We start from the raw sequence: 26,572 nt of genomic DNA, 5'->3' as shown, positions 1-26,572 counted from the left end.
ACATTACTGACCGCAAAGTGGGACATCCTGTTTTCACCCTTTGAACTACAAGGGGGGGATTGTGGAAATCGTTTATGTGTATATTTTTTATTAAAGAAGATTAAACTATGAGGAGATGCTTTGTGCACTTATTTTCCTAGATTGGATTCATAAAACAGTGTAAATTTGCTGTCCCCTCAAAATAACTCAACACACAGCCATTAATGTCTAAACCGTTGGCAACAAAAGTGAGTAAATGTCCAAATTGGGCCCAATTAGCCATTTTTCCTCCACGGTGTCATGCGACTCGTTAGTGTTACAAGGTCTCAGGTGTGAATGGGGAGCAGGTGTGTTAATATGGTGTTATCACTCTCACATTCTCTCATACTGGGCACTAGAAGTTCAACATGGCACCTCATGGCAAAGAACTCTATGAGGATCTGAAAAAAAGAATTGTTGCTTTACATAAAGATGGCCTAGGCTATAAGAAGATTGCCAAGACCCTGAAACTGAGCTGCAGCACTGTGGGCAAGACCATACAGCGGTTTCACAGGACAGGTTCCACTCAGAAAAGGCCTCGCCATGGTCGACCAAAGAATTTGAGTGCACGTTCTCAACATCATATCCAGAGGTTCTCTTTGGGAAATAGATGTATGAGTGCTGCCAGCATTGCTGCAGTGGTTGAAAGGGTGGGGGGTCAGCCTGTCAGTGCTCAGACCATACGCCGCACACTGCATCAAATTGGCAGCATGACTGTCGCCCCAGAAGGAAGCCTCTTCTAAAGATGATGCACAAGAAAGCCTGCAAACAGTTTACTGAAGGCAAGCAGACTAAGAACATGGATTACTGGAACCATGTCCTGTGGTCTGATGAGACCAAGATAAACTTATTTGGTTCAGATGGTGTCAAGCATGTGTGGCGGAAACCAGGTGAGGAGTATAAAGACAAGTGTGTCTTGCCTACAGTCAAGCATGCTGGTGGGAGTGTCATGGTCTGGGCCTGCATGAGTGCTGCCGGCACTGGGGAGCTACAGTTCATTGAGGGAACCATGAATGTCAACATGTACTGTGACATACTGAAGCAGAACATGATCCCCTCCCTTCAGAGTATTCAGTATTCCAGCATGATACCGACCCCAAACACCTCCAAGACGACCACTGCCTTGCTAAAGAAGCTGAGGGTAAAGGTGATGGACTGGCCAAGCATGTCTCCAGACCTAAACCCTATTGAGCATCTGTGGGGCATCCTCAAACGGAAAGTGGGGGAGCGCAAGGTTTCTAACATCCACCAGCTCTGTGATGTTGTCATGGAGGAATGGAAGAGGACTCCAGTGGCAACCTGTGAAGCTCTGGTGAACTCCATACCCAAGAGGGTAAAGACAGTGCTGGAAAATATTGGTGGCCACACAAAATATTGACACTTTGGGCCCAATTTGGAAATTTCCACTTAGGCATTAATGGCTGTGTTAATTCGAAGGGACAGCAAATTTACACTGTTATACAGGATGTACACTCACTACTTTACATTGTAGCAAAGTGTCATTTCTTCAGTATTGTCACATGAAAAGATAGAATAAAATATTTACAAAAATGTGAGGGGTGTACTCACTTTTGTGAGATACTGTGTGTATATATATATATATATATATACATACATACACACTGTATGTATATATATATATATATATATATATATATATATATATACACACAAACACACATACACACACAGGTATATATATATATATATATATATATATATAATATATTATAAATAACTATTCCTTCCTTTTGATATTTATTATATTAACCCTAAAATTAACCTGTATAAAACCTCAATCTATTTATTATATGGCCTTTATTATCCTATTCTTCTTCATGGTTTAGGTGAGCTTTGATAATCCCAGTCTAGCAGAGTCTTTTCTTGTATATCTGTCTGCTGATGGATCCCTCCCAGGTAACTCTCAGAGACCTACAGTTATTGCCCACTTGACCGATGTGATGGGACAGAACCACTCACTGGGTGAGTATAGTTCTACTGTACTGAGTACTATCCATATACTGAAATAAATCACCTACTTTGGTCAAGGGATATTTTAAACTGTGGAATACTCGTTACATAAAGATTGAATGACAGTGTAATTAAAAGTGATATTAAACCCAATTCTTTTTTCTTTCATGATTCAGATAGAGCATACAATTTTAAGCAACTTTCTAATTTACTCCTATTATAATTTTTTCTGTATTTGAAAAAGCAGAAATCTAAGCTTAGGAGCCAGCCCTTTTTTGGTTCAGCACCTTGGGTAGCGCTTGCTGATTGCTGGGTACATTTAGCCATCAATCAGCAAGAGCTACCCAGGTGCTGAACCAAAAATGGGCCGGATGCTAAGCTTACTTTCCTGGTTTTTAAATCAAGATACCAAGAGAATTAAGACAAATTCATAATACAAGTAAATTAGAAAAATATTTAAAAATTGTATGCTTTATCTGAATCATGAAAGAAAAAAATGTGTGTTGTATATCTCTTTAAACACCTTAAAAGGCATTTCTGCCAACTATAAACATGTTTAAAATAAATCAACATTTTTCAAAAGCCAAAATCTACCCACCAGTCACCTGATTAGTAGGAGCCAATCTGAGCTTGCTTCTGCAGAAGATGGAGTTTTCACGGTCATGATCTTTGTATAAAGTACATTCCCTTGCATTTGTTATCTGCTGAAGTCAGTTAGGCAGAGATAAGTTGCAGAGTTAGCCATAAAGGGACATTAAACCCAATTGTTTTCTTGTGATTCTCGTGATTCAGATAGAAAGTTGCTTAAAATTGCATGCTCTAATTTACTCCTATTATCAATTTTTCTTCGTTCTCTTGCTATCTTTATTTAAAAAAGAAGGCATCTAAGCTAAGGAGCCAGCCAATTTTTGGTTGAGGACACTGGACAGCACTTGTTTAATGGTGGGTGCATTTAGCCACCAATCAGCAAGCACAACCCAGGTTGTTCACCAAAAATGGGCTGGCTTCTAAACTTACATTCTTGCTTTTGAAACAAATATTGCAAGAGAATGAAGAAAAAATGATAATAGGAGTAAATTAGAAAGTTGCTTAAAATTGCATGCTCTTTCTGAATCTTTGAAGAAAAAATGTGGGTTCAGTATCCCTTTAAAGGGACATTAAACACTTTGAGATGGTAATATAAAATTATAAATTGTATATATAAAACAACTCTGCAATATACTTTCATTATTTATTTTGTCCTCTTTGCCTGTAATTCCATTCTAAAATTGTGAGCTTTTCAGTTCCTGTTAGAAATGGAAGTGCAGAACACTGTTAAATCCAGCACAACCATTGGCTGCACACTCTAATGACCTATGTATAACTGTCCCTAATTGGCCACAGCAGAGAAGTTAACACAAGTTACAACATGGCAGCTCCCAGTGTTTTATAGACGCTAAAACTTTACACTTATTTTGTCACTTTTTAAACAACTAATGAAACTTTAAAAAATACATCTACATGTTAGTCATGGACTAATCTTTTCTTTGAATGCATCATTCTATCTAGCATGTATTTAGTGTTTAATGTCCCTTTAAGAAGTCAGTATGGTGTATTTTCATTTTAGAAAATTAGAAACTCTACAATTTTCAGAGCTAAATATATATGCAAATATATTGCAAACTTGTTTTACTAACTATAACTAAATATGTTATGTAAAAACGTTGTGTTGTTTACTAGCTTTTAAAACCAGACAGCAATAACATTTACTGAACTTATTGAAAATGATTTGTTATAATTAAGGCTTTTGAAAATAATGTTTTTAAATTAAAAAGTCCAGATGAAATAGCCTTAAATTCTGAAGCTAAATCTGTCAGCTGAGGAATGGTGAGAAATTCACTTTGAACTGTCATGTCTGCTTCAGTTTAAATGCTAATGATGTTTTAATGTATTTACATCAATTTTAATTTCATTTTTTTTTTAATGCAAAATCATCTTCCTTCACACAGTCTTTGTAGAATATTATGGGCCAGATTACAAGTGGAGCGCAAAAAGAGTGCGATATTTGCGCTCCACTTGTAATACCAGCACACAAAATTGTGCACTGGTATTTTAAGTGGCCCGCAATGCAAAGGCGAGGTCCAATAGAAGCTTTGTTCTCATGCTGTGACATGGCATGAGAACTAGAGCAGTGAAGGAGGGCAGCAATTGTAAATATATATGTATATACCTGTACTTATATACATATATATTTACAGGGAACACACAGTTCCCATAGAACGCAATATAAAGGCACTTTTCAGTGCCATGTTTTTTATAACACCCCACACCCGCCAACTTTAACCCCTAAAAACTGCTTTTTGCAGGGTTAAAAAATAAAAAAAAAAGAATATACATTATTTTAAAAATTAACCAGAGCGTTAAAAGCTACTGCGAGCTCACGGTAGCAATAAACAACCACTGGTTATCGCTCGCCCCGCAAACAGGCGAATTTGCGGGCACATGATAAATTAGCGCTCCACTTGTAATAGTAAACTAAAATAACAAAAAATGACGTGCAGCATTTCAGCAAGTTGCCTCCTGATTAAAAGGTACATTGTAGCTAGTAATGGAGTTAAGGGTTAATAAACCAGCATAAGAAAACTAAGATGATTATTCGGAGGCACAGTGTACTCTCAGCACCAGATATGATTATGGCACAGCTTTACGTTGTTATGTCTGTCACTACGCATGTTTCCCCTTCTCACACCATAAGTATTCAGTGCAACAGAAGAAACACACCAGTGGGTAGCTGCAGGCTGAAAACTAAACTATAGGAGTAAATGCCAAAGATCCCTGATGAAGAATTATACAGCAAACACATTAGCTGGCATATGGCACAGACTTTTTTCTTTCCTACATGATTACAATGAAATGACAGATTATTTTTTGTTGTTGCATTTTAAAAGGGCATTTTGAAATAAGATTCTTTAAATTCCTTTTTTTTTAGAGCCATAGTTCTTATGCTTGTGGGAGTATAAAATGATCTACTTATGGAACTGTGGGAGGTTCCTTTATCAGCCAATGAGCTTCTATCATATGGACCAAATGTGCATTTTTGGATTGTTTAGGTTCAATTTTAAACAACTATAATGTAAACTATTTTCCAGTAAACAAATATATGCTTAAAGGGATATGAACCCCCCCCCCAAAAAAAATATATTTTGTGATTCAGACAGAGCAAATCATTTAATTGTTATCAAATTTACGTTGTTCTTATGGTATTCTTTGTTGAAGAGATACCTAGGTAGGTGTCTGGAGCACTACATGGCATGGAGTAGTACTGCCATCTAGTGCTCTTAAAGGGACAGCAAACACCAGAATTGTTGTTGTTTAAAAAGATAGATAATCCCTTTATTACCCATTCCCCAGTTTTGCATAACCAACACTGTTATAATAATATACTTTTTACCTCTGTGATTACCTTGTATCTATGCCTATGTCAAAAGAACTGAAATAAGGGGGCAGTTTACAGACATGCATTTTTAGCCAATCAGTGCTGACTCCTAGGAGCTTCACGTGCCTGAGCTCAATGTTATCGATATGAAACACATGAACTAATGCCCTCTAGTGGGGAAAAAAACTGTCAAAATGCTTTCAGATTAGAGGCGACCTTCAAGGTCTAAGAAATTAACATATGAGCCTTCCTAGGTTTAGCTTTCAAATAAGAATACCAAGAGAACAAAGCAAAATTGGTAATAAAAATAAATTGGAAAGTTGTTTAAAATTACATGCCCTATTTAAATCATGAAAGTTTTTTTTTTTTACTTGACTGTCTCTTTAAGACTGCTGCTCCTTAACTCATACGCCGCCTCTGAGGCTGCGGACATCAATCCGCCCAATCTCATATGATCAGGTTGATTGACACCGCCTGCTAGCAGCCGATTGGCCGTGAATCTGCAGAGGGCGGCCTTGCACAAGCAGTTCACTAGAATCGGTCTGGCGGACATGATCGCTAAAGCGGATCATGTCCGCCAGACACATGATAAATCAGCCCCCTAGACTTAGATATTTGCAGTGTGAATTTCTAGTTCTAAGAAATAGAGAATCTTCAATTTTTAAGAGCTAAAATACATGAAAAGTGGACAAAATAAATAATGAAACATATTGCAAAGTTAATGAACTATATATAACTGAACCTTTATATAAAAATCTCAGGGTATTTACTGTCCCTTTAATCGTGCATTTTAAAATGTCAAATTCTGTAGTATTTATAAAAACATTATAGGTTTTTGTTGATGAGATAATTTGATCAGATAGAAGTTATGGGAATATAAATGACTTTGTGTTTTTATTTTACAGGTAGCTATGAGCTGTCTTGTCAGAAGAATCCACTAGTATTGAGTGGATTGAGCAGTACAAATGCCCTAATAAACAGGGTGGTTTCACTGACCCTTAACTTCTCATCGCCGTGGGTAGGGGTGTCTGGCGTATTAATGAGATCCCCTGTTAATCTCAGTCATCCATGCTTTGGGTGTAACCAGTCCCAAAATGGAAAGACATCCAGGTATGGGAATATGAATCTATAATTGTTCTTTCATGATTCAGATAGAGCATGCAATTTTAAGCAACTTTCTAGTTTACCCTATTAACAATTTTTCTTTGTTCTCTTGCTATCTTTATTTAAAAAGTAGTTATATAAAGCTTAGGAGCCGGCCCATTTTAGCTTCAGCACCCTGGATAGCGCTTGCTTATTGGTGGCTTACATTTAGTCACCAATAAGCAAGCGTAACCCAGGTTCTGAAGCAAAAACGGGCCAGCTCCTAAGCTTTATATTCCTGATTTTTTAAATAAAGATAGCAAGAGAACAAAGAAAAATTGATAATAGGGTAAACTAGAAAGTTGCTTAAAATTGCACGCTCTATCTGAATCATTAAATACAAAAAATTGGGTTTAGTATCTTTTTAATTTATAGAAGAGTGACAAACGTTTTTGATAAATAATATTAATAGTATTAGGTTTTAATTTAAATGAAAAAAAGTGGTAATGATCTAGTATTATTATTTACAAAATATTTATTACAATTTCTTGAGTTATATAGCATCAGAATAGCTAACTAAGCAGGGGCTGATCGTTATTCCATCAGTGATAACAGCTGCAGATGAGCACTTTTCAGTGTCAACATGATCACAATCCGCCATTTTCCTTGGCTCTACTCTTTTTATTATTGGTTCATTGAAAAATTAAAGGGACATTAAATTCATATTTAGACATTAATGATTCAGACAGAACATACAATTTGAAACAACTTTCCAATTTACTTCCATTATTTAATTTGCTTCCTTTTCTTGTTATCATTTGCTGAAAGGTTTATTTAGGTAAGCTCAGGAGCAGCAAAGAACCTAGGTTCTAGCTGCTGATTGGTGGCTACATATATTGTATATACCGATCATTGGCTTACCCATGTGTTTAGTTAGAAACCAGCAGTGCATTGTTGCTCCTTCAACAAATGATACCAAGAGAATGAATAAACAAATTTGATAATAAAGTAAACTGGAAAGTTGTTTAAATTTGTATGTTCTACCTAAATAATGAAAGAAAAAAAATTGGGTTTCATGTCCCTTTAACATGTGCCAGTCCAGCTTAAAGGGACATTCAACCCATTTTTTTGTTTCATGATTCAGATAGAGAATACCATTTAAAACAACTTTCTAATTTACTTCTATTATCTAATTTGCTTCATTCTCTTGATATTCTTTCCTGAAAAGCATATCTAGATAGGCCCAGTAGCTGCTGATTGGTGGTTGCACATAGATGCCTCATGTGATTGGCTCACCCATGTGCATTGCTATTTCTTTAACAAAGGATATCTAAAGAATGACGCCAATTGGATAATAGAAGTAAATTGGAATGTTGTTTAAAATTGTATTCTCTGTCTGAATCATGAAAGACAATTGTAGGTTTAATGTCCCTTAAATTGATCACAATCTGAATTCTCCATGTTTAACATCACATTTATGGGGCCATTTTTCACTTACATTTTTACACACAAAAAAAAAAGTACACAACACTTTGTATTATTAAAGGGACATGAAACCCATAATTCAAATCGAGCATACAATTTTTAGCAACTTTCCACTTTATTTCTATTATCAAATATGCCTTTTCTCTGGGTATCCTTTGTTTAAAGAGCAGTAATACACTACTGGGAGCTAGCTGGACATTTCAGGTGAGCTAAATCCAGTACTGCATTGTTGCTCCTGAGCCTAACTAGGCATGCTTTTCAAAAAAAAGGATAACAAGAGAATAAAGCAAATTGGAAAGTTGTTTAAAATAGCTTACTCTATCTGAAAAAAAAAAATTGGGTTTCATTCCCCTTTAAAAAGTTTCCACTTTTGTCAAGAGTGTTTCAGATTTATTTTTGGTGTAAAAGACAGGGCTATTATCAGTGCTAATGAGGGGTTAGAATTAAGATGAGGAGGTAGGAATGTGCGTCAAATTATCATAAACCCAAAACAGCACAAACCCTATATAGAAAAAGGTGTTATATGGATGCAGATATGTTGCATGTGAAGGTGTGAGTTTAAGGTCACACTTTAAATGAAATATGTAGTCATTTCAAGAATGATCACTGTTATCTCCAAGTATTAAAGGGACAGTAAAGTCAAAATTAAACAGTTGTGATTCCGAGTGTAATTTTAAACAACTTTCCTATTTACTTTTACAATCAAATTTGCTCTGTTCTTTTGTTATCCTTTGTTGAAGCGTAGGTAGGCTGACAGTTTAAGATTGTTGTGCAGTCTATGGCAGCAGTATTTGCAACATTGTATAACACTGCAATAAACAATGTTGCAAGCACTGCTGCCAAATGCCTATAGACACATGCATGCTCTAAAATCACATACTCTATCCATTGAATTTACATTTCATTTTGACTTAACTGTCCCTTTAAGAATGTTAAATTAGGCAGTGGATTAATGCTTAAAGGGACATGAAACCCCAAAAAATTTATTTCATGATTCAGATAGAGAATATAATTTTAAACAATTTTCCAATTTACATCTATTATTTAATTTGCTTCCTTCACTTGTTATCCTTTGCTGAAAGGTTTATCTTGGCAAGCTCAGGAGTAGCAGAGAACCTAGGTTCTAGCTGTTGATTGGTGGTTGCATATATATATCGATTGTGATTGGCTCACCCAGGTGTTCAGTTAGAAACCATTAGTGCATTGCTGCATCTTCAACAAATGATGCCAAGATAATTAAACAAATTAGAGAATAGAAGTAAATTAGAAAGTTGTTTAAAATTGTATTCTCTATCTGAATCATGAAAGAAAAAAAATTGGGCTTCATGTCCCTTTAAAATTTAGATACCACTTAAAATCAGAAAAATAAAATAAGATATGGTTGAATTAATGTATATCCCAAACTATTCAACAGCTCCTGTACACCTCTTAATGTTGCCCATGGCTCAACTCATTGCTTCTCTGATATGGGTGGACTTAACCGGTGTGTGGTGACATGCGAGGAAGGACATATACTCAATGCAGTTGGCAAGCATGGACAGAGTATCTTGCAGGTAAGCTGATGCAACATTTCTCATATAAAATTTCACAAGGAGTTCAGTGCCTTGGAGGGTGGTGTTCAACTTCAGTTCTAAGAGACTACCAACATGGTAAATTTTACAGTTGATTTAGCTCTCCCTTTTCTCTCAAAAAAGCCCAGTCTTAAGTTGCATGTATATGTTAATTTAATGGTATTTGCTTCATATATTTTAATTAAAGGAGAAAATGTAATACTTCTTTAACACCACAGGGTTTATTCTAACCAAGCAACAGTCTTAAAAAACAGTAGAATTGCATAGTCATTAAATATAAATACATAAATATATACAGTATACATAAATATATAGTAGATTTCTGATAAATGTTAAAGTTAGGTCTATTTTCCCTCCCACTACATCATGTGATAGCCATAAGCCAATCACAAAATGCATATAAGTATATAGTATGTGAATCTTGCACATGCTCAGTAGGAGCTTATGCCTCAGAAAGTGTTTATATAAAAAGACTAGGATAATGGAAGTGAATTGGAAAGTTGCTTAAAATTGTGTGCTCTATCTGAATAATGAACATTTTATTTTGACTTGAGTGTCCCTTTAACATAGGAGAACCTTATGCAAAAAACTTGAAAAAAGTTTGGAAACTAACAAATAAGGGATCATAGAATTGTATATGTTATAAGTCATACAATAAAGGAACAAACATAAAACTGAAATTATTATAGCATGGAGAAAAATTACACAAAAATCTTTTGGATTTTTTTTAGAACTTTTATAGTAATATAGGAGTCTTTTCTCCACATCCACAATCCTGCATAGCGAGATAAACATCTCTCAGGCTAGAATTTGCTTTTCTTAAAGGGATACTAAACCCACATTTTTTCTTTCATGATTTGGATAGAGAATGCAATTTTAAGCAACTTTCTAATTTACTCCTATTATTAATTTTTCATAGTTCTTTCGGGATCTTTATTTGAAAAAGCAAGAATGACAGCTTTTGGAGCCGACCCATTTTTGGTTCAGCACGATGTATAGCGTTTGCTGATTGGTGCCTAAAATGGGCTGGCTCCTTAGCTTTCATTCCTCCTTTTCAAATAAAGATACCAAGAGAACAAAGAAAAATTGATAATAGGAGTAAATTAGAAAGTTGCTTAAAATTGCATGCACTGTCTGAATCATGAACACAACATTTGGGTTTAGTATACCTTTAAATTCTATGAGAGACGTTGCTTTTCTGAAGATACCTCTTAGATCAACTGACATGAGAAGAGCACTTTAGGTCATTGGGCCCTAAGCGAGTACTAGGAAAATGCTAAAAGCTATGATATACTATACATATGGTTAAAATTGTATTACAATTGTGCAGTCAATATATATTGCTTGTCTATTCAACAGGGAGTAATGCTAAGCTGCTCTGCTGGTCAGTGGGACTTATCTGTAACCTGTAAACCTCGGGAGTGTGGTACTCCTGATCCATCATTAGTGTTCCATTCTACCTTTGCTTGTCTAGATGGGACAACTTTTGGAAAACAGTGCTTCTTTCATTGCCTTCCACCAGCCAAATTTCAAGGTAATGCACAAAGCATAACTGGTATATTGTTGTTGGTGGGACTAGGAGGCAAATATAACTTTAAAGGGACATTGAACATTAATGAATACTTAATTGAACTGTGTATTAAAAGAAAACATTAGCCTGAGAATAATATGCATAGGTCATTTTTAAAATTATGTTAAAAGTCTCTTTAATATTGATAATATCTGCCCACCTATTTTGTTTAAATGCAAGTTGTTGTTTTTTTCGTTTTTTTTACTTAATATCAAATCATAATGTGTGCTATTAATAAAATGATATACATAGTAACATAGTAGAAGAGGTTGAAAAAAAAGACAGAAGTCCATCGAGTTCAACCTATACAAATCTTAATATACCGTATTGTTCTGAGTATAGGCCGCACTTTTTCCCCCTAATCTAAGTCTTTAAATCAGGGGTGGGGCTTGTACTCAGGATGTTACTCTCAAAAGGTCCGGGTCGGGGTTTGGTGGAAGTGCTGATGTTGCAGGGAAGGGTCCGGGCACACACTGGGCTTCCTGGACATTTTGTGTGGCTAAGAGTGAGCACAGTGTTTTCTAACTTGTGCCCCCAAAGTACAGGTAATTTTAAATATGCCGCCAGACACTGTAGCTGATCACGTGTTCCCGGAATGAGACTTGCCCTGGTCAGACGCAGGGAGGACCGTACTGGTTAATTGCCAGGATCGGAGAACTACGGTAAGAGAAGTGTGATCCGAGGGGGGGGACTTGAAAGCTGTGCTATTGATCGCCAGCCCCGAGGACTAGGGTGAGTCACTCATTTTGCCATACACACTGGCAGAATATTTGGGATACAACTTTTGTGTGAAATGCTGATCTTGCACAGCAACTTGGAAAAATTATCGGTATATCCCCCAGCAACACGGCAGATTGATGTGCTCAGAATGGTAGTGGGAGGGGCTTAAGATGAGAGCCAGAGCTGCTATGAAAAGAGGGTGAGTCAGGATCGATTAGGAGGGGGTTGTGTGAGGAAGAAGAGGGCTAAGAGGGTGAGAAGGGCTGAGGGGAGGCTTATGTAAGGTAGGGGTAGTCAATAGTGTGAGTAGTGGGCACTGTGTGAGGGCAGGAGGCTGAGTGGGTTAAGAGGAGGCAGCCTGTGAGGGTTATGAGGGGGCTGTATGTGTGTGAGGAAGGGGGGTAGGGAGACTCAGGGTATCTGTCAGGGAGGCAGGCTAAGGGATTAAGGCTGGTTCTGTGTTTGAGGGAGATGGGGGCTGAGAGGGGCTGTGTGTGAGAATAAGAGTAGAGCTGTCTGAAGGAGAAGGAGGCTTAGAGTATAAGGAGAGATTGTTTGGGAGGGAGGGGCTGTGTTAGGGAGAGGTAGGCTAAGTGATTAAGGAGGGGTCTTTGTCTATTTTTTTAAGTTAAATTTTATTTCTTTAAAATGGCACCAAACTTTAAGGGTGCGGCTTATAATCAGGAGCGGCCTATACTCGGAACAATACGTTACTTACAATAAAAGCTCCAGTTGAGCTTAAATTAATCCCATTAAAAAAGGTGACCCATTTAACACAAGCAATCGTATCCCTGAATTCTGTTTCTAGCCATAAATGTATCTAAACCATTTTTAAATGTATCTAAGGTATTAGTATTTACTACCTCCTCAGGTAATGAGTTCCATAATTTGATTGCTCTAACAGTGAAAAAACGTTTACGTTGCTGGAGATTTAATCTTCGTTCCTCCAGCCTTAAATTGTGACTTCTTGTCACAAAACATTTCTTGGAATAAACAGAGTTTCTGCCATCTCTGTATATGGGCCTTGAATATAATTTACATAAAGTAATCATGTGCCTTTTTTCTAGAGAAAACAGAAGTTTGGCTAACCTCTCCTCATAGCTTAAATTATCCGTTTCCCTTATTAGCTTTGTGACCCTTCTCTGAACTCTAAGGGGCCAATTTATCAAGCTTCGTATGGAGCTTGATGCCCCTGTTTCCATGCGAGCCTTCAGGCTCACCGGAAACCGCTGCTCCATAACTTGTCCGTCTGCTCTGAGGCTGCGCACAGAAATCAACCCTATCGAATACGATTGGGTTGATTCAGAGGTGTAACTAGAAACCACAGGGCCCAGGTGCAAGAATCTAAGAAGGCCACCCCCTCCCCGAAAAAAAAAAAAAGGTGAATTTGATACGTCTTTTTTTTTTTTTTTTTTTTTACATTTAACACAGAAAAAAACAAAATGTGAATCAGATTACATGTCTGCAACAGAAGGTACCCTGTGCCCATAGTCTGTGAGCTGGTCTGACCCCCTATTACTGTATATAGTGATACTGTTTAACCCACCAGTACTGTATATAGTGAGTCAGTGACACAGTCAGTAATCTGCCGGTGAGATGGCTGGCCTGACCCTACCCAGCCTAGTACTTTACAAAGTAACCACAGTAGACTGTGACATGGTCCAGCCCCCCTGTACTGTATATAGTGGTACTGTATAGTGGCACTGTTTACCCCCCGCCATCCCATGCTGTAGTAACAAGGTCTGTAATTTGCTGGTTCCACAAATATACACACACACATACATGCATAAATACACACACACAGTCACATACATACATACACACAAACACCAATGGGTAAAACAGAAAGACTAACCCCTGATAAAACCAGACCCCATTATAAATTGTTTCAGAGTTCCACTTGAATAAATGTTATCATAGAGGCCATAATAGTGTCGGTTTTAGAGACAGAGAACAGTGCCTCTTCACAGAAATTGATAAGGTCAATAAAGGGACATGGGTATAAGGTAGATATGTGTTTAAAACATGTTATGAAATTAGATGAAGGTAAATATGACAACCATGTCATATTTGGTATCAAATTGATTATCACGATGCAACTAAGAGATAGCCTTTCTGCTTATATGAAAATGGATGCATCTAGTAGAAATTATAATGTGTTCTATAATTTCAGGCAAAGACTTAGAGTCTATTGACGGTCGTAAAAGGATAAGGGGCTTCTCAGCCCCTGCAAAGAGGTTTGGGCAAGCAACCTGATCTCCTGAAAATTGTATAAAGTTTTTGTGTTTTAACATGTAAAGTTGTCATTCTTACAAGGGAAGCTGTTCTACAGAGTAAGGACCCATTGCTTCATGCAGTATATGGTTTCTATTTTCTTATTTGTATTTTAACCTGTTTTCTTGTGTGTAATTTTATTTGTAACAACTTTTTATTAATAATGCATTGTGCTTAATATTTTTGGCATAATAAATAATTCATTTATTATGCTTTGGCCTTTGTCTAATAATTGAACCATGTTATTGAAAGAGACTGGACTATTAGAACTGTATATTTTAGGTTATTTTCTGCTAAATTGTATTCTGAGAGTTAATGTGTATGTCTGGGTTTTTCCTTAGGATTTCCCTTTAATAATCATAAGTGGTGGCAGCTTAGATATTATAGTATGTTTAGTGTGGGTGGCATTAAAGTGGAGTTTTGGGCATTTCTTTTACGTCTAGTACAGACTAAAGTATTGTTAACCCATGCATCCACTGAACTAAGTCATAAGCTTGCCTGACGTGGCAAGATTGTGACATATTAGTGACAGTAGAAGGGGTCTGATAACCCTTTCTGTGCCAAACAAGTGACTGGCGTAGGGTGCTCGTGGATTTGCTAGTGTGAAAATCCCGGTACTAAAAAGAAATTGTGACTCTCACAATTTCCAAAGGCTAAAACTCAGTGCATATAGTCACACATTGCAAACCGTCCCCTTCCCTATTCTCTGTTTTTCTTTTCTATTTTATTTTTACTATGGAGACATATCAGCAGCAGACCAAGGAAATGTTGGCACTGTTATGCCAGGAGCGTGATATCCCATCTCGTGGAAAGAACAAAGATGGACTAATACAAGTTCTTTTTGAATATGATAACAGCCAAGCCACCCCAGCTGAAGCATCAGGAGAGGTGTCTGCAGCTGTGGGCAGTGATTCATCAGGATCTGGGGATCCATTGGACTGTTATTTGCAAACTGTTCTGAAACATATGGGCTCAGCGGATGCAAGTGTGTGCATGGAGCTGATTGCAAAATTTTATGAGAGAGAGTCTCTTGCAGCTGAAAGACAGGCTGCTGAACAACAGGCTGAGACAGAGTATCAGCTACAGCTTGTATGGTTGGAGACAAGGATGGTCTCACCTGTTAGTGAACCTATAGACCCACCTGTTCCCAGAGTGCGTGCAGATAATTTTCCCACTCTGGAGAAAGATGGCGATGTGCATGTATTCCTGCATAGCTTTGAGAAAGTTTGCAGACAGTTCCATCTGCCAAGGGAGCAGTGGGCCAAGTACCGTACCCCTGGCCTGAAAGGTCCTGCCCTGGATGCTTTTGCTGAACTACCCCCAGAGTTTGATCAGGACTATGATGCCATCAAAGCTGCACTGCAGAGGAGGTATAATCTTACTCTTGAGGTGTACAGGAAGAAATTATGTTCTCTGCAGAAAGGTACGTCAGAGAGCTATACTGCAGCTGTTGGAAACCTGATGACAGCCTTTAAACAGTGGAGCAGAGGGCTAAAGATTGCCACTGTAGAAGAGCTGGAAGATCTGATGGTGAAGGAGCAATTTATGCAGCTGTGCCCAGCAGAAGTCCAAGAATGGGTTTTGGATCGTAAACCCATAACAGCATTGGAAGCGGGTGAGCTGGCCAATTTTTACACAGCCAACAGGTCACCAGGGAATGGGAGAAAATCCTTTGTTAAGGGGGGATCCACATGGAAAGAAAACAAAACCTGCTGTGCCTTTGTTTAATGTGTCTGTTCCCTCTGGGAAAGGAGGGGCGAGTGCTGCACCTGGGCAGGGGGATACCCGCAGGTGTTTTGCTTGCAACAAAGTGGGCCACATCAGCTCCACTTGCCCAGAGAAGATTAACTTGGTGCAATCAGCTGGAGGGGCTAATCCCTCAGAAGTACCAGCATCTGTTTTGTTCATTACACGTCCAGAGGAAAGCAACCAGGAGAACTTGCAACCTGTGCTTGTCGGAACTAAGGTAACACTTGGGCTTCAGGACACAGGTGCAGCAGTGACTCTTGTGCGTCCAGGGCTGGTGAGCTCTAAGGACATTATTCCTGGCAGGACTGTAGCAGTTAAAGGGATTGGGGGAATGCAACTTGCAGTACCTATGTCATGTGTATATCTTGATTGGGGAGCGGGGAGAGGTTTAAGAAATGTTGGGGTATCTGAAAATATTCCTAATGATGTTTTACTGGGTACTGATCTGGGTGGATTATTATTTATTTATGAAATATTTTACCAGGAAGGATACATTGAGATTTCTCTCGTTTTCAAGTATGTTTTCAAGTATTATCTCTTTATGTGCCTGAAAATGCTACATGTGACCTAGTGACATTAGTTGTAGACCCTTATGTGAAAAGGGCTGTGTGTAAAAATGCTCAGAGACATTCTGACCAGGAGGGAGGACAGAGTGCATGTGTGCAAAGTGCTGTGCCTGATTACAGTGTGAGACTGACTGGGGAGAAAAGCAGATAGACTGTGTGACCCACACAGTCTATCTGCTTTTCTCCCCAGTCAGTCTGTGCCTGAACTGAGTTTAACTGTACAGGGAGAAACTGTTTGTGAGAGGAGGCAGATGATGTCTGTGATTGAATCAGTGGATTCTATAGAAGGATGTAAGGATATGGGGGAAGAGAATGACTTGGTGACTGGGCCGCTGGATGATGTGTGCCAGTCTGTGCCAGAACCAAATTGAGTCCCCTGTGGAAAGACAGGATATATGGGATAAATGGCAGAAGGAAGATATGTGCTTGTCTGCACCAGTGTCAGAAGGTTCCCAAATTCTGTGTGAGGATGTGAAGTGGCTGACTGACTGTGAGAGAGAGCAGGGGAGGAATGTAGCCCACTCTATGACAGATGCAGCAGTGCCCCAGAATACAGAGTGTGTGGGAGAGGAGGGTACATGATACTCTCTGAGGGACCCCCAGAGTGAGTGTAAAAGATTGTGGGTGACAGAGACCCCAGTAACCTCAGCTGTGACCTATAAACAGACTGCACAGACTAGGGGACAGAGACTGACACAGACTGCAGACACAGGGGGGAGGAGTACAGAGAAGTGTTTTTACACAGCCCCACAGTGCCATTCAGCAGATAAACTGATAGGTGTACAGCATATGAGTCCCCAGCAGGCTCAGCAGCTAAGACCCACAGTGGAGAAGAGGGGGGCAGTTAGGAAACCCCCAACCAACCATAACAAAGTGCAGGAGTACAGGAATTCTACTCCAGTGGGAGGGCAAGAGCCCTGGGTAGTTAAGCAGCAACTGACAGCACACAATATGTTCAGAGAGCACACAATATGTAGGAAGACCCTAGGCTTCACAGACACCTCTGTAACAGGGGATGATGTACCATTCAGGGACAAGATGCAAGCCTTATTGGGGGAGGTACCTGCAAAACCCAGAGATGACAATGCCATATTCCTACAAAAACAGTTGCAGGATTTTACTGCCAGAGAGGGAGTGTATGAGATGGGGCAAAATGTTCTTGTACTAACACCCATGAGGCAGAAAAAACTACAGGCTGCATGGGAGGGTCCCTGCAATATATTAAATCAGCTGGGTAGAGCAAATAATGTGTAATTTTTAAATGGATGGCATCATGATGGAAAAACTGCTAGGTGCAATTTGTCTGGCAATGGCGTTATCACCCCAAGGGGAAGCTCCCTTTGATACGCAGCTGGAGTGGCTTGTGGCCACCTCCCTTTTGCATCTCTTTTTGGGGAAGGTATCACGAATACCTCATGATTTAGCTGCCAAGGGGTTAATCCTCTTTAGCCTGTGAGCAAAAAAAAACTTTTGTTTTTTTAAGAAGAACTGTGTCCTGTGTTTATGTTTGTTTTTTTTGTGATAAAACCAGACCCCATTATAAATTGTTTCAGAGTTCCACTTGAATACATTTTATCATATAGGCATTGGTGCATCAGGCCGTAAAAGTGTCGGTTTTAGAGACAGAGAACAGTGCCTCTTCACAGAAACTGATAAGGTCAATAAAGAGACATGGGTATAAGGTAGATATGTGTTTAAAACATGTTATGACATTAGATGAAGGTAAATATGACAACCATGTCATATTTGGTATCAAATTGATTATCACGATGCAACTAAGAGATTGCCTTTCTGCTTATATGAAAATGGATGCATCTAGTAGAAATTATAATGTGTTCTATAATTTTAGGCAAAGACTTAGAGTCTATTGACGGTCGTAAAAGGATAAGGGGCTTCTCAACCCCTGCAAAGAGGGTTGGACAAGCAACCTGATCTCATGAAAATTGTTTAAAGTTTTTGTGTTTTAACATGTAAAGTTGTCATTCTTACAAGGGAAGCTGTTCTACAGAGTAAGGACCCATTGCTTCATGCCATCTCCCTGGCAAACAGATTCCAAAGACTAGTACAGTATATGGTTTTTATTTTCTTATTTTTATTTTAACCTGTTTGCTTGTGTGTAATTTTATTTGTAACAACTTTTTATTAATAATGCATTGTGCATAATATTTTTGGCATAATAAATAATTCCTTTAGTAAAGGGACACTGAACCCAATTTTTTTTCTTTCATGATTCAGATAGAGCATGCAATTTTAAGCAACTTTATAATTTACTCCTATTATTAATTTTTCTTTGTTCACTTGCTATCTTTATTTGAAAAAGAAGGCATCTAAGCTTTTTTTTTTTGGTTCAGTACTCTGGACAGCACTTTTTTATTGGTGGATGAACCCAATAAAACAAGGACAACCCAGGTTGTTCACCAAATATGGGCCGGCATCTAAACTTACATTCTTTTGTAGATTCTCTTGTAAATCAATTTCATCCTGCACTGACCTAATAACCTTACACAACTGCAAAAATAGAGATGTTGCTATTTAATCTTTGCTTTAAGTCAAGTTACACGAATATACTCATCAATATAAATCCTTATAATCCCTTGAAGTATCTTCCCCACTATTGATGTCAGACTAACTGGTCTATAGCTTCCTGCATCAGTCTTGCTTCTCTTTTTAAAAAGTTGCACCATATAAGATTTACTCCAGCCCTGGGGTACTATGCCTGATGATGAGGATCATGTTAACTTTGTTAAACCAACATGTTTAAAGTATCTAAACACTTTGTTCCAAACATAATTAAACAATCTGATTGATTCTTGATGACAACAAGCATCCATTTTTAAAATTATTTGCTGCAGATATGTTCATCAAGCAACTCTTTTGTGGACCAAAAAATAAATAAATATAGTTTTCAGTGAAATTTCAAATGTATTGTAATGGCTTTGAATTTGAAAAACACACAAAGACATACAATGTACCATGAATTCTAATAAATTGTCTGTACTTGTTTTACACATCTTATATCAGTAAACAGTGCATGTATAAGATAATTTCATGCTTACAATGCGTTGACAGCAAAGTGTTTTCTGTATAAGCCTCCAATACTCTTGTGCAACTCAAAGATGAATAGAAAATGTACTGTCTGGGGATGTGAGCGAGATTGTAGAGAGTTTGCAATAAAGTTGAAGTGAAAATACTTTAGAAAATATCAAATACATTTCATATGGGAATAATGAAATCCTCAAGAACTGTAATTTTTAGGCAGTTGCTTATAAAGTTTAGAATTTCCTTCTTTCACTCTTGGAAAATAATGACAGCTTTTAAAAAGGGACTTAAAACACAATTTTTTTCTTTCATTATTCATATAGAGAATACAATTTTAAACAACTTTCCAATTTGCTTCATTCTCTTGGTATTCATTGTTGAAGAAACAGCAATGCACTACTGGAAATGCTTTGGGTGAGCCAATAACATGAGGCATAAATGTGCAGGCATCAATCAGCAGCTCCTGAGTCTACCTAGGTATCCCTTTCAACAAAGGATATCTAGACAACAAAACAAATTAGATAATGGACGTAAATTTAAAAATAGTTTAAAATCCCTTGCACTGTTTGAATCATGATACAATTGGGTTTCATGTCCCTTTAATTCCTTGATGATTGCTCTTGAATAGTGTCTCTTTACTAGTCAATAATTCAGATATGAGTTATTAATTTGGAACTTCATTTATTTATCTGCTAATGCAAAATGGGGCATTCAAAAGTCACCTGATTCCTTGAAATAAGATATGAAAAATTGATAATGATCAGTAAAGGATAACAAAAAGCTTTACACTTGTAAGCATAGTCCCTATTGCATTGTATTGATTGTTTTGATTTTGGATTCTCAAATTATAAAACCATATTTTGGGGGAATTCAATTTGTAGCTTAACTGAACATAAAAATGCAATAAGTAAATCCTCTTTTATGTTGGAGCATTTTACTGTTGCACTGTTGCTTGGATATAACTGAGTTTAACACCTGGTTATATGCATATCACTGCACTGTTGCTTGCATTTGACTATGTGTTTAACCATTACAAAGGGTTTAAACAAAAAGGCCTAGGTTACAAGTGTAGCTCAAAAATATTAGCGTTACAGAGCACTAACACCACTCAAGTTAAATCCATAGCCTTCTTATTCTTGCTCTCATTTTGCAAGTTAAAAGTAAAATGGTAGCGCTCGAGCAAAAGCCTAAGGCACACTAACAACTGGAGGTCGGATAGACATCTACTGGACGTGCTACAAAACTCAGGTCCTGGCTTTCACTAGAGTGCTAAGTTGAAAGTGCTTTTAAAAAATAGAATAGGTTTATTCTTCACTCAGTATAAAATAATATTAAATATCTATTTATCTCTATATTTAATAATAAAAGGGAGTTAAAGGGACAGTCTACACCAGAATTTTTATTGTTTTAAAAGATAGATAATCCCTTTATTACCCATTCCCTAGTTTTGCATAACCAACACAGTTATATAAATACACTTTTTACCTCTGTGATTATCTTGTATCTAAGCCTCTGCAAACTGCCCCCTTATTTCAGTTCTTTTGACAAACTTGCATTTTAGCCAATCAGTGCTGGCTCCCAGGAACTTTACGTGCGTGAGCACAGTGTTATCTATATGACACACATAAACTAACACCCTCTAGTGGTGAAAAACTGTCAAAATGCCCTGAGAAAAGAGGTGGCCTTCAAGGGCTTAGAAATTAGCATATGAACTTCATAGGTTTAGCTTTTAACTAAGAATACCAAGAGAACAAAGCAAAATTGGTGATAAAAGTAAATTAGAAAATGGTTTAAAATTACATGTTCTATCTGAACCATAAAAGTTTATTTTGAACTAGACTGTCCCTTTAACAGTGTTTTAAAAGAATATGTATGTGTATGTGTGGGTACATATGCATGAATACAGCTTATTAGTAGGGATGGGCGAATGTGTTTATATTCAAATTCAAATGTTAGAACGAATGTTATTGTAGAAATTCGATTTACATAATAGAATGTTAAGAACAAATATTCTTAAAATTTTTATTTTCAAATGTTATTTACAGTTTTCGAATGTCACATTCAAATTTGAATATTACATTTATAAAACACAATTGTAGACTAGAAATACTATTTCGAATTCGAATGTCACATTTGAATCGAATGTCACATTCAAATCGACTGTCATATTCGAATCTAATGTCACATTCGAATTCGAATATTACATTTAAAAAATACAGTATTAGACTAGAAATACTATTTTGAATTCGAATGTGATATTCGAATTCGAATGTGACATTCAAATTCGAATATTACATTTAAAACACAGTATTAGACTAGAAATAGTATTTCAAATTCAAATGTGACATTCAAATTTGAATGTAGCATTCAAATTCGATTACAATTATTAAACTATAATTTTGAAATTGAATGAATACATAGCTAAACATTCTATTATTCGAACGAATATTTTCGAATTTTATTGAAAAATTCGAAAACGAAAATTCGAAAATAGAATGTTAGAATGTTATATAAACATTCGAAATTCGATTCGACGAACGAACGTATCAAAATTCGTTTTATATTTAGAATTTTTAGAAACATTCGCCCATCCCTACTTATTAGCCGAAACGCGTAAGCTACCATGTGGGGATGGATGTCCCATTACTTTGTACCTAGTGGAGCACCTCCAGATACTATTTATACATGCTTTAAATAAAGTTTGTTTTTACTTTTTCACCTCTGCAGCATTTTTTCTATTTTTACATATGCATGTGCACACATACAAATCCACTCTCATATATTCCATATCCTTTTAAAACACTTTCGCCTAGATTTAGAGTTTTGCGTTAGAAGGGGTGCGTTAGCTACGCGTGCTTTTTTTCCCCCGCACCTTTTAAACATCGCTGGTATTTAGAGTTCTCAGAAGGGCTGCGTTAGGCTCCAAAAAGGGAGCGTAGAGCATAATTTACCGCCACTTCAACTCTCAATACCAGCGGTGCTTACGAACGCGGCCAGCTTAAAAAACGTGCTTGTGCACGATTCCCCCATAGGAAACAATGGGGCTGTTTGAGCTGAAAAAAAACCTAACACCTGCAAAAAAGCAGCGTTCAGCTCCTAACGCAGCCCCATTGTTTCCTATGGGGAAACACTTCCTAAGTCTGCACCTAACACCCTAACATGTACTCCAAGTCTAAACACCCCTAACCTTACACTTATTAACCCCTAATCTTTCGCCCCCGCTATCGCTGACCCCTGCATATTATTATTAACCCCTAATCTGCCGCTCCGTACACCGCCGCAACCTACATTATAGCTATGTACCCCTAATCTGCTGCCCCTAACATCGCCGACCCCTATATTATATTTATTAACCCCTAATCTGCCCCCCCCCATGTCGCCGCTACCTACCTACACTTATTAACCCCTAATCTGCCGACCGGACCACGCCGCTACTCTAATAAATGTATTAACCCCTAAACCGCCTCACTCCCGCCTCAAAAACCCTATAATAAATATTATTAACCCCTAATCTGCACTCCCTAACCTCGCCGACACCTAACTTCAAGTATTAACCCCTAATCTGCCGACCAGACCTCACCGCTACTCTAATAAATGTATTAACCCCTAAAGCTAAGTCTAACCCTAACACCCCCCTAAGTTAAATATAATTTAAATCTAACTAAATAAAATAAATCTTATTAAATAAATTAATCCTATTTAAAACAAAATACTTACCTGTAAAATAAACCCTAATATAGCTACAATATAAATAATAATTATATTGTAGCTATTTTAGGATTTATATTTATTTTACAGGCAACTTTGTATTTATTTTAACTAGGTACAATAGCTATTAAATAGTTAATAACTATTTAATAGCTACCTAGTTAAAATAATTACAAAATTACCTGTAAAATAAATCCTAACCTAAGTTACAATTAAACCTAACACTACACTATCAATAAATAAATTAAATAAACTACCTACAATTATCTACAATTAAATCAACTAAACTAAATTACAAAAAAAACAAACACTAAATTACAAAAAATAAAAAAAGATTACATGAATTTTAAACTAATTACACCTACTCTAAGCCCCATAAAAAAATAACGAAGCCCCCCAAAATAAAAAAATGCCCTACCCTATTCTAAAATAAAAAATTTACAGCTCTTTTACCTTACCAGCCCTTAAAAGGGCCTTTTGCGGGGCATGCCCCAAAGAAAACAGCTCTTTTGCATTTAAATAAACATACAATACCCCCCCAAACATTACAACCCACCACCCACATACCCCTAATCTAACCCAAACCCCCCTTTAAAAACCTAACACTAAGCCCCTGAAGATCTTCCTACCTTATCTTCACCACGCCGGGTATCACCGATCCGTCAAGAAGAGGGTCTGAAGTCTTCATCCTAACCGGCATGAAGAGGTCCAGAAGAGGGTCCGAAGTCTTCATCCTATCCGGCAAGAAGAGGGCATCCGGACCGGTAGACATCTTCATCCAGGCGGCATCTTCTATCTTCTTCCATCCGGCGCGGAGCGGGACCATCTTGAAGCAGCCGACGCGGATCCATCCTCTTCTTCCGGCGACTCCCGACGAATGAAGGTTCCTTTAAGGGACGTCATCCAAGATGGTGTCCTTCGATTTCCGATTGGCTGATAGGATTCTATCAGCCAATCGGAATTAAGGTAGGAAAAATCTGATTGGCTGATTGAATCAGCCAATCAGATTTAAGTTCAATCGGATTGGCTGATCCAATCAGCCAATCAGATTGAGCTTGCATTCTATTGGCTGTTCCGATCAGCCAATAGAATGCGAGCTCAATCTGATTGGCTGATTGGATCAGCCAATCCGATTGAATTTGAATCTGATTGGCTGATTCAATCAGCCAATTAGATTTTTCCTACCTTAATTCCGATTGGCTGATAGAATCCTATCAGCCAATCGGAATTCGAGGGACGCCATCTTGGATGATGTCCCTTAAAGGAACCTTCATTCGTCGGGAGTCGCCGGAAGAAAGAGGATGGATCCGCGTCGGCTGCTTCAAGATGGTCCCGCTCCACGCCGGATGGAAGAAGATAGAAGATGCCGTCTGGATGAAGATGTCTTCTGGTCCGGATGCCCTCTTCTTGCCGGATAGGATGAAGACTTCGGACCCTCTTCTGGACCTCTTCATGCCGGATAGGATGAAGACTTCGGACCCTCTTCTGGACGGATCAGTGATACCCGGTGTGCTGAAGATAAGGTAGGAAGATCTTCAGGGGCTTAGTGTTAGGTTTTTTTAAGGGGGGTTTGGGTTAGATTAGGGGTATGTGGGTGGTGGGTTGTAATGTTGGGGGGGGGTATTGTATGTTTATTTAAATGCAAAAAAGCTGTTTTCTTTGAGGCATGCCCCGCAAAAAGGCCCTTTTAAGGGCTGGTAAGGTAAAAGAGCTGTAAAATTTTTATTTTAGAATAGGGTAGGGCATTTTTTTATTTTGGGGGGCTTTGTTATTTTTTTAGGGGGCTTAGAGTAGGTGTAATTAGTTTAAAATTCATGTAATCTTGTTTTTTTTTTTGTAATTTAGTGTTTGTTTGTTTTTTGTAATTTAGTTTAGTTGATTTAATTGTAGATAATTGTAGGTAGTTTATTTAATTTATTTATTGATAGTGTAGTGTTAGGATTTATTTTACAGGTAATTTTGTAATTATTTTAACTAGGTAGCTATTAAATAGTTATTAACTATTTAATAGCTATTGTACCTAGTTAAAATAAATACAAAGTTGCCTGTAAAATAAATATAAATCCTAAAATAGCTACAATATAATTATTATTTATATTGTAGCTATATTAGGGTTTATTTTACAGGTAAGTATTTAGTTTTAAATAGGATTAATTTATTTAATAAGATTTATTTTATTTCGTTAGATTTAAATTATATTTAACTTTGGGGGGTGTTAGGGTTAGGGTTAGACTTAGCTTTAGGGGTTAATACATTTATTATAGTAGCGGCGAGATCCGGTCGGCAGATTAGGGGTTAATACTTGAAGTTAGGTGGCAGCGATGTTAGGGAGGGCAGATTAGGGGTTAATAAAATTTATTATAGGGTTTTTGAGGCGGGAGTGAGGCGGTTTAGGGGTTAATACATTTATTATAGTAGCGGCGAGGTCCGGTCGGCAGATTAGGGGTTAAAAAGTATAGGTAGGTAGCGGCGACGTTGGGGGGGGGGCAGATTAGGGGGTAATAAATATTATGTAGGGGTCGGCGATGTTAGGGGCAGCAGATTAGGGGTACATAGGGATAATGTAGGTTGCGGCGGTGTGCGGTCGGCAGATTAGGATTTAAAAAAATTTAATAGAGTGGCGGCGATGTGGGGGGACCTCGGTTTAGGGGTACATAGGTAGTTTATGGGTGTTAGTGTACTTTAGAGCACAGTAGTTAAGAGCTTTATGAACCAGCGTTAGCCCAGAAAGCTCTTAACTCCTGGCTTTTTTCTGCGGCTGGAGTTTGGTCATTAGATTTCTAACGCTCACTTCAGCCAAGACTCTAAATACCAGCGTTAGAAAGATCCCATTGAAAAGATAGGATACGCAATTGACGTAAGGGGATCTGCGGTATGGAAAAGTCGCGGCTGGAAAGTGAGCGTTAGACCCTTTCCTGACTGACTCTAAATACCAGCGGGCGGTAAAAACCAGCGTTAGCCGTCCAAACCAGCGTTAGGGGGTCCTAACGCAGAACTCTAAATCTAGGCGTTTGTAAACTTTTATTTAAATGAAAAAATATATTATATATTCATAAATATGAGTGAAATATTTTATTTTAATATTTTTACACATTTTTTTTTTTTTACTTTTATTGTAGCCCTACTTCAGGTCTCTAGTTCATGTTTAGTAATCATTGAAAGTATAAAGCACACTAAAAAATTGTTGGCTGCTTTAGCATTCTCTGGTCATTATTTTTTTACCATAGTCTTGTAATATCAGATTGTGGGCTATTCTTAGTGCGGGCCCGCAATATTTATAGTGCTTACTGGACTATCAATATTGCTCCACTTATAATCTAGGAAGTTATTTAAAATTGTTTGCTCTGAATCATAAAAGAATGCCTTTAAAGTCAGTTCCAAAGCAGCAATGCGTTACTGGGAG

At 37.6% G+C, this 26,572-nt stretch overlaps 1 protein-coding gene across 1 annotated transcript in view; it reads left to right on the top strand.

Moving 5' to 3' along the window:
• Positions 1–26,572, top strand: part of PAPPA2 (pappalysin 2) — a 234,009-nt gene that overhangs the window by 122,552 nt on the left and 84,885 nt on the right. Inside the window, exons 12-15 of the mRNA XM_053693304.1 lie at positions 1,866–2,001; positions 6,310–6,514; positions 9,387–9,525; positions 10,903–11,077. Of these exons, the coding sequence (XP_053549279.1) occupies positions 1,866–2,001; positions 6,310–6,514; positions 9,387–9,525; positions 10,903–11,077 (655 nt within the window). The remainder of the gene's footprint in view (positions 1–1,865; positions 2,002–6,309; positions 6,515–9,386; positions 9,526–10,902; positions 11,078–26,572) is intronic.

The sequence above is a fragment of the Bombina bombina genome, chromosome 10 (genome assembly GCF_027579735.1).
Source record: "Bombina bombina isolate aBomBom1 chromosome 10, aBomBom1.pri, whole genome shotgun sequence".
NCBI lineage: Eukaryota > Metazoa > Chordata > Amphibia > Anura > Bombinatoridae > Bombina > Bombina bombina.
This window is presented reverse-complemented; position numbering and strand designations above follow the sequence as displayed.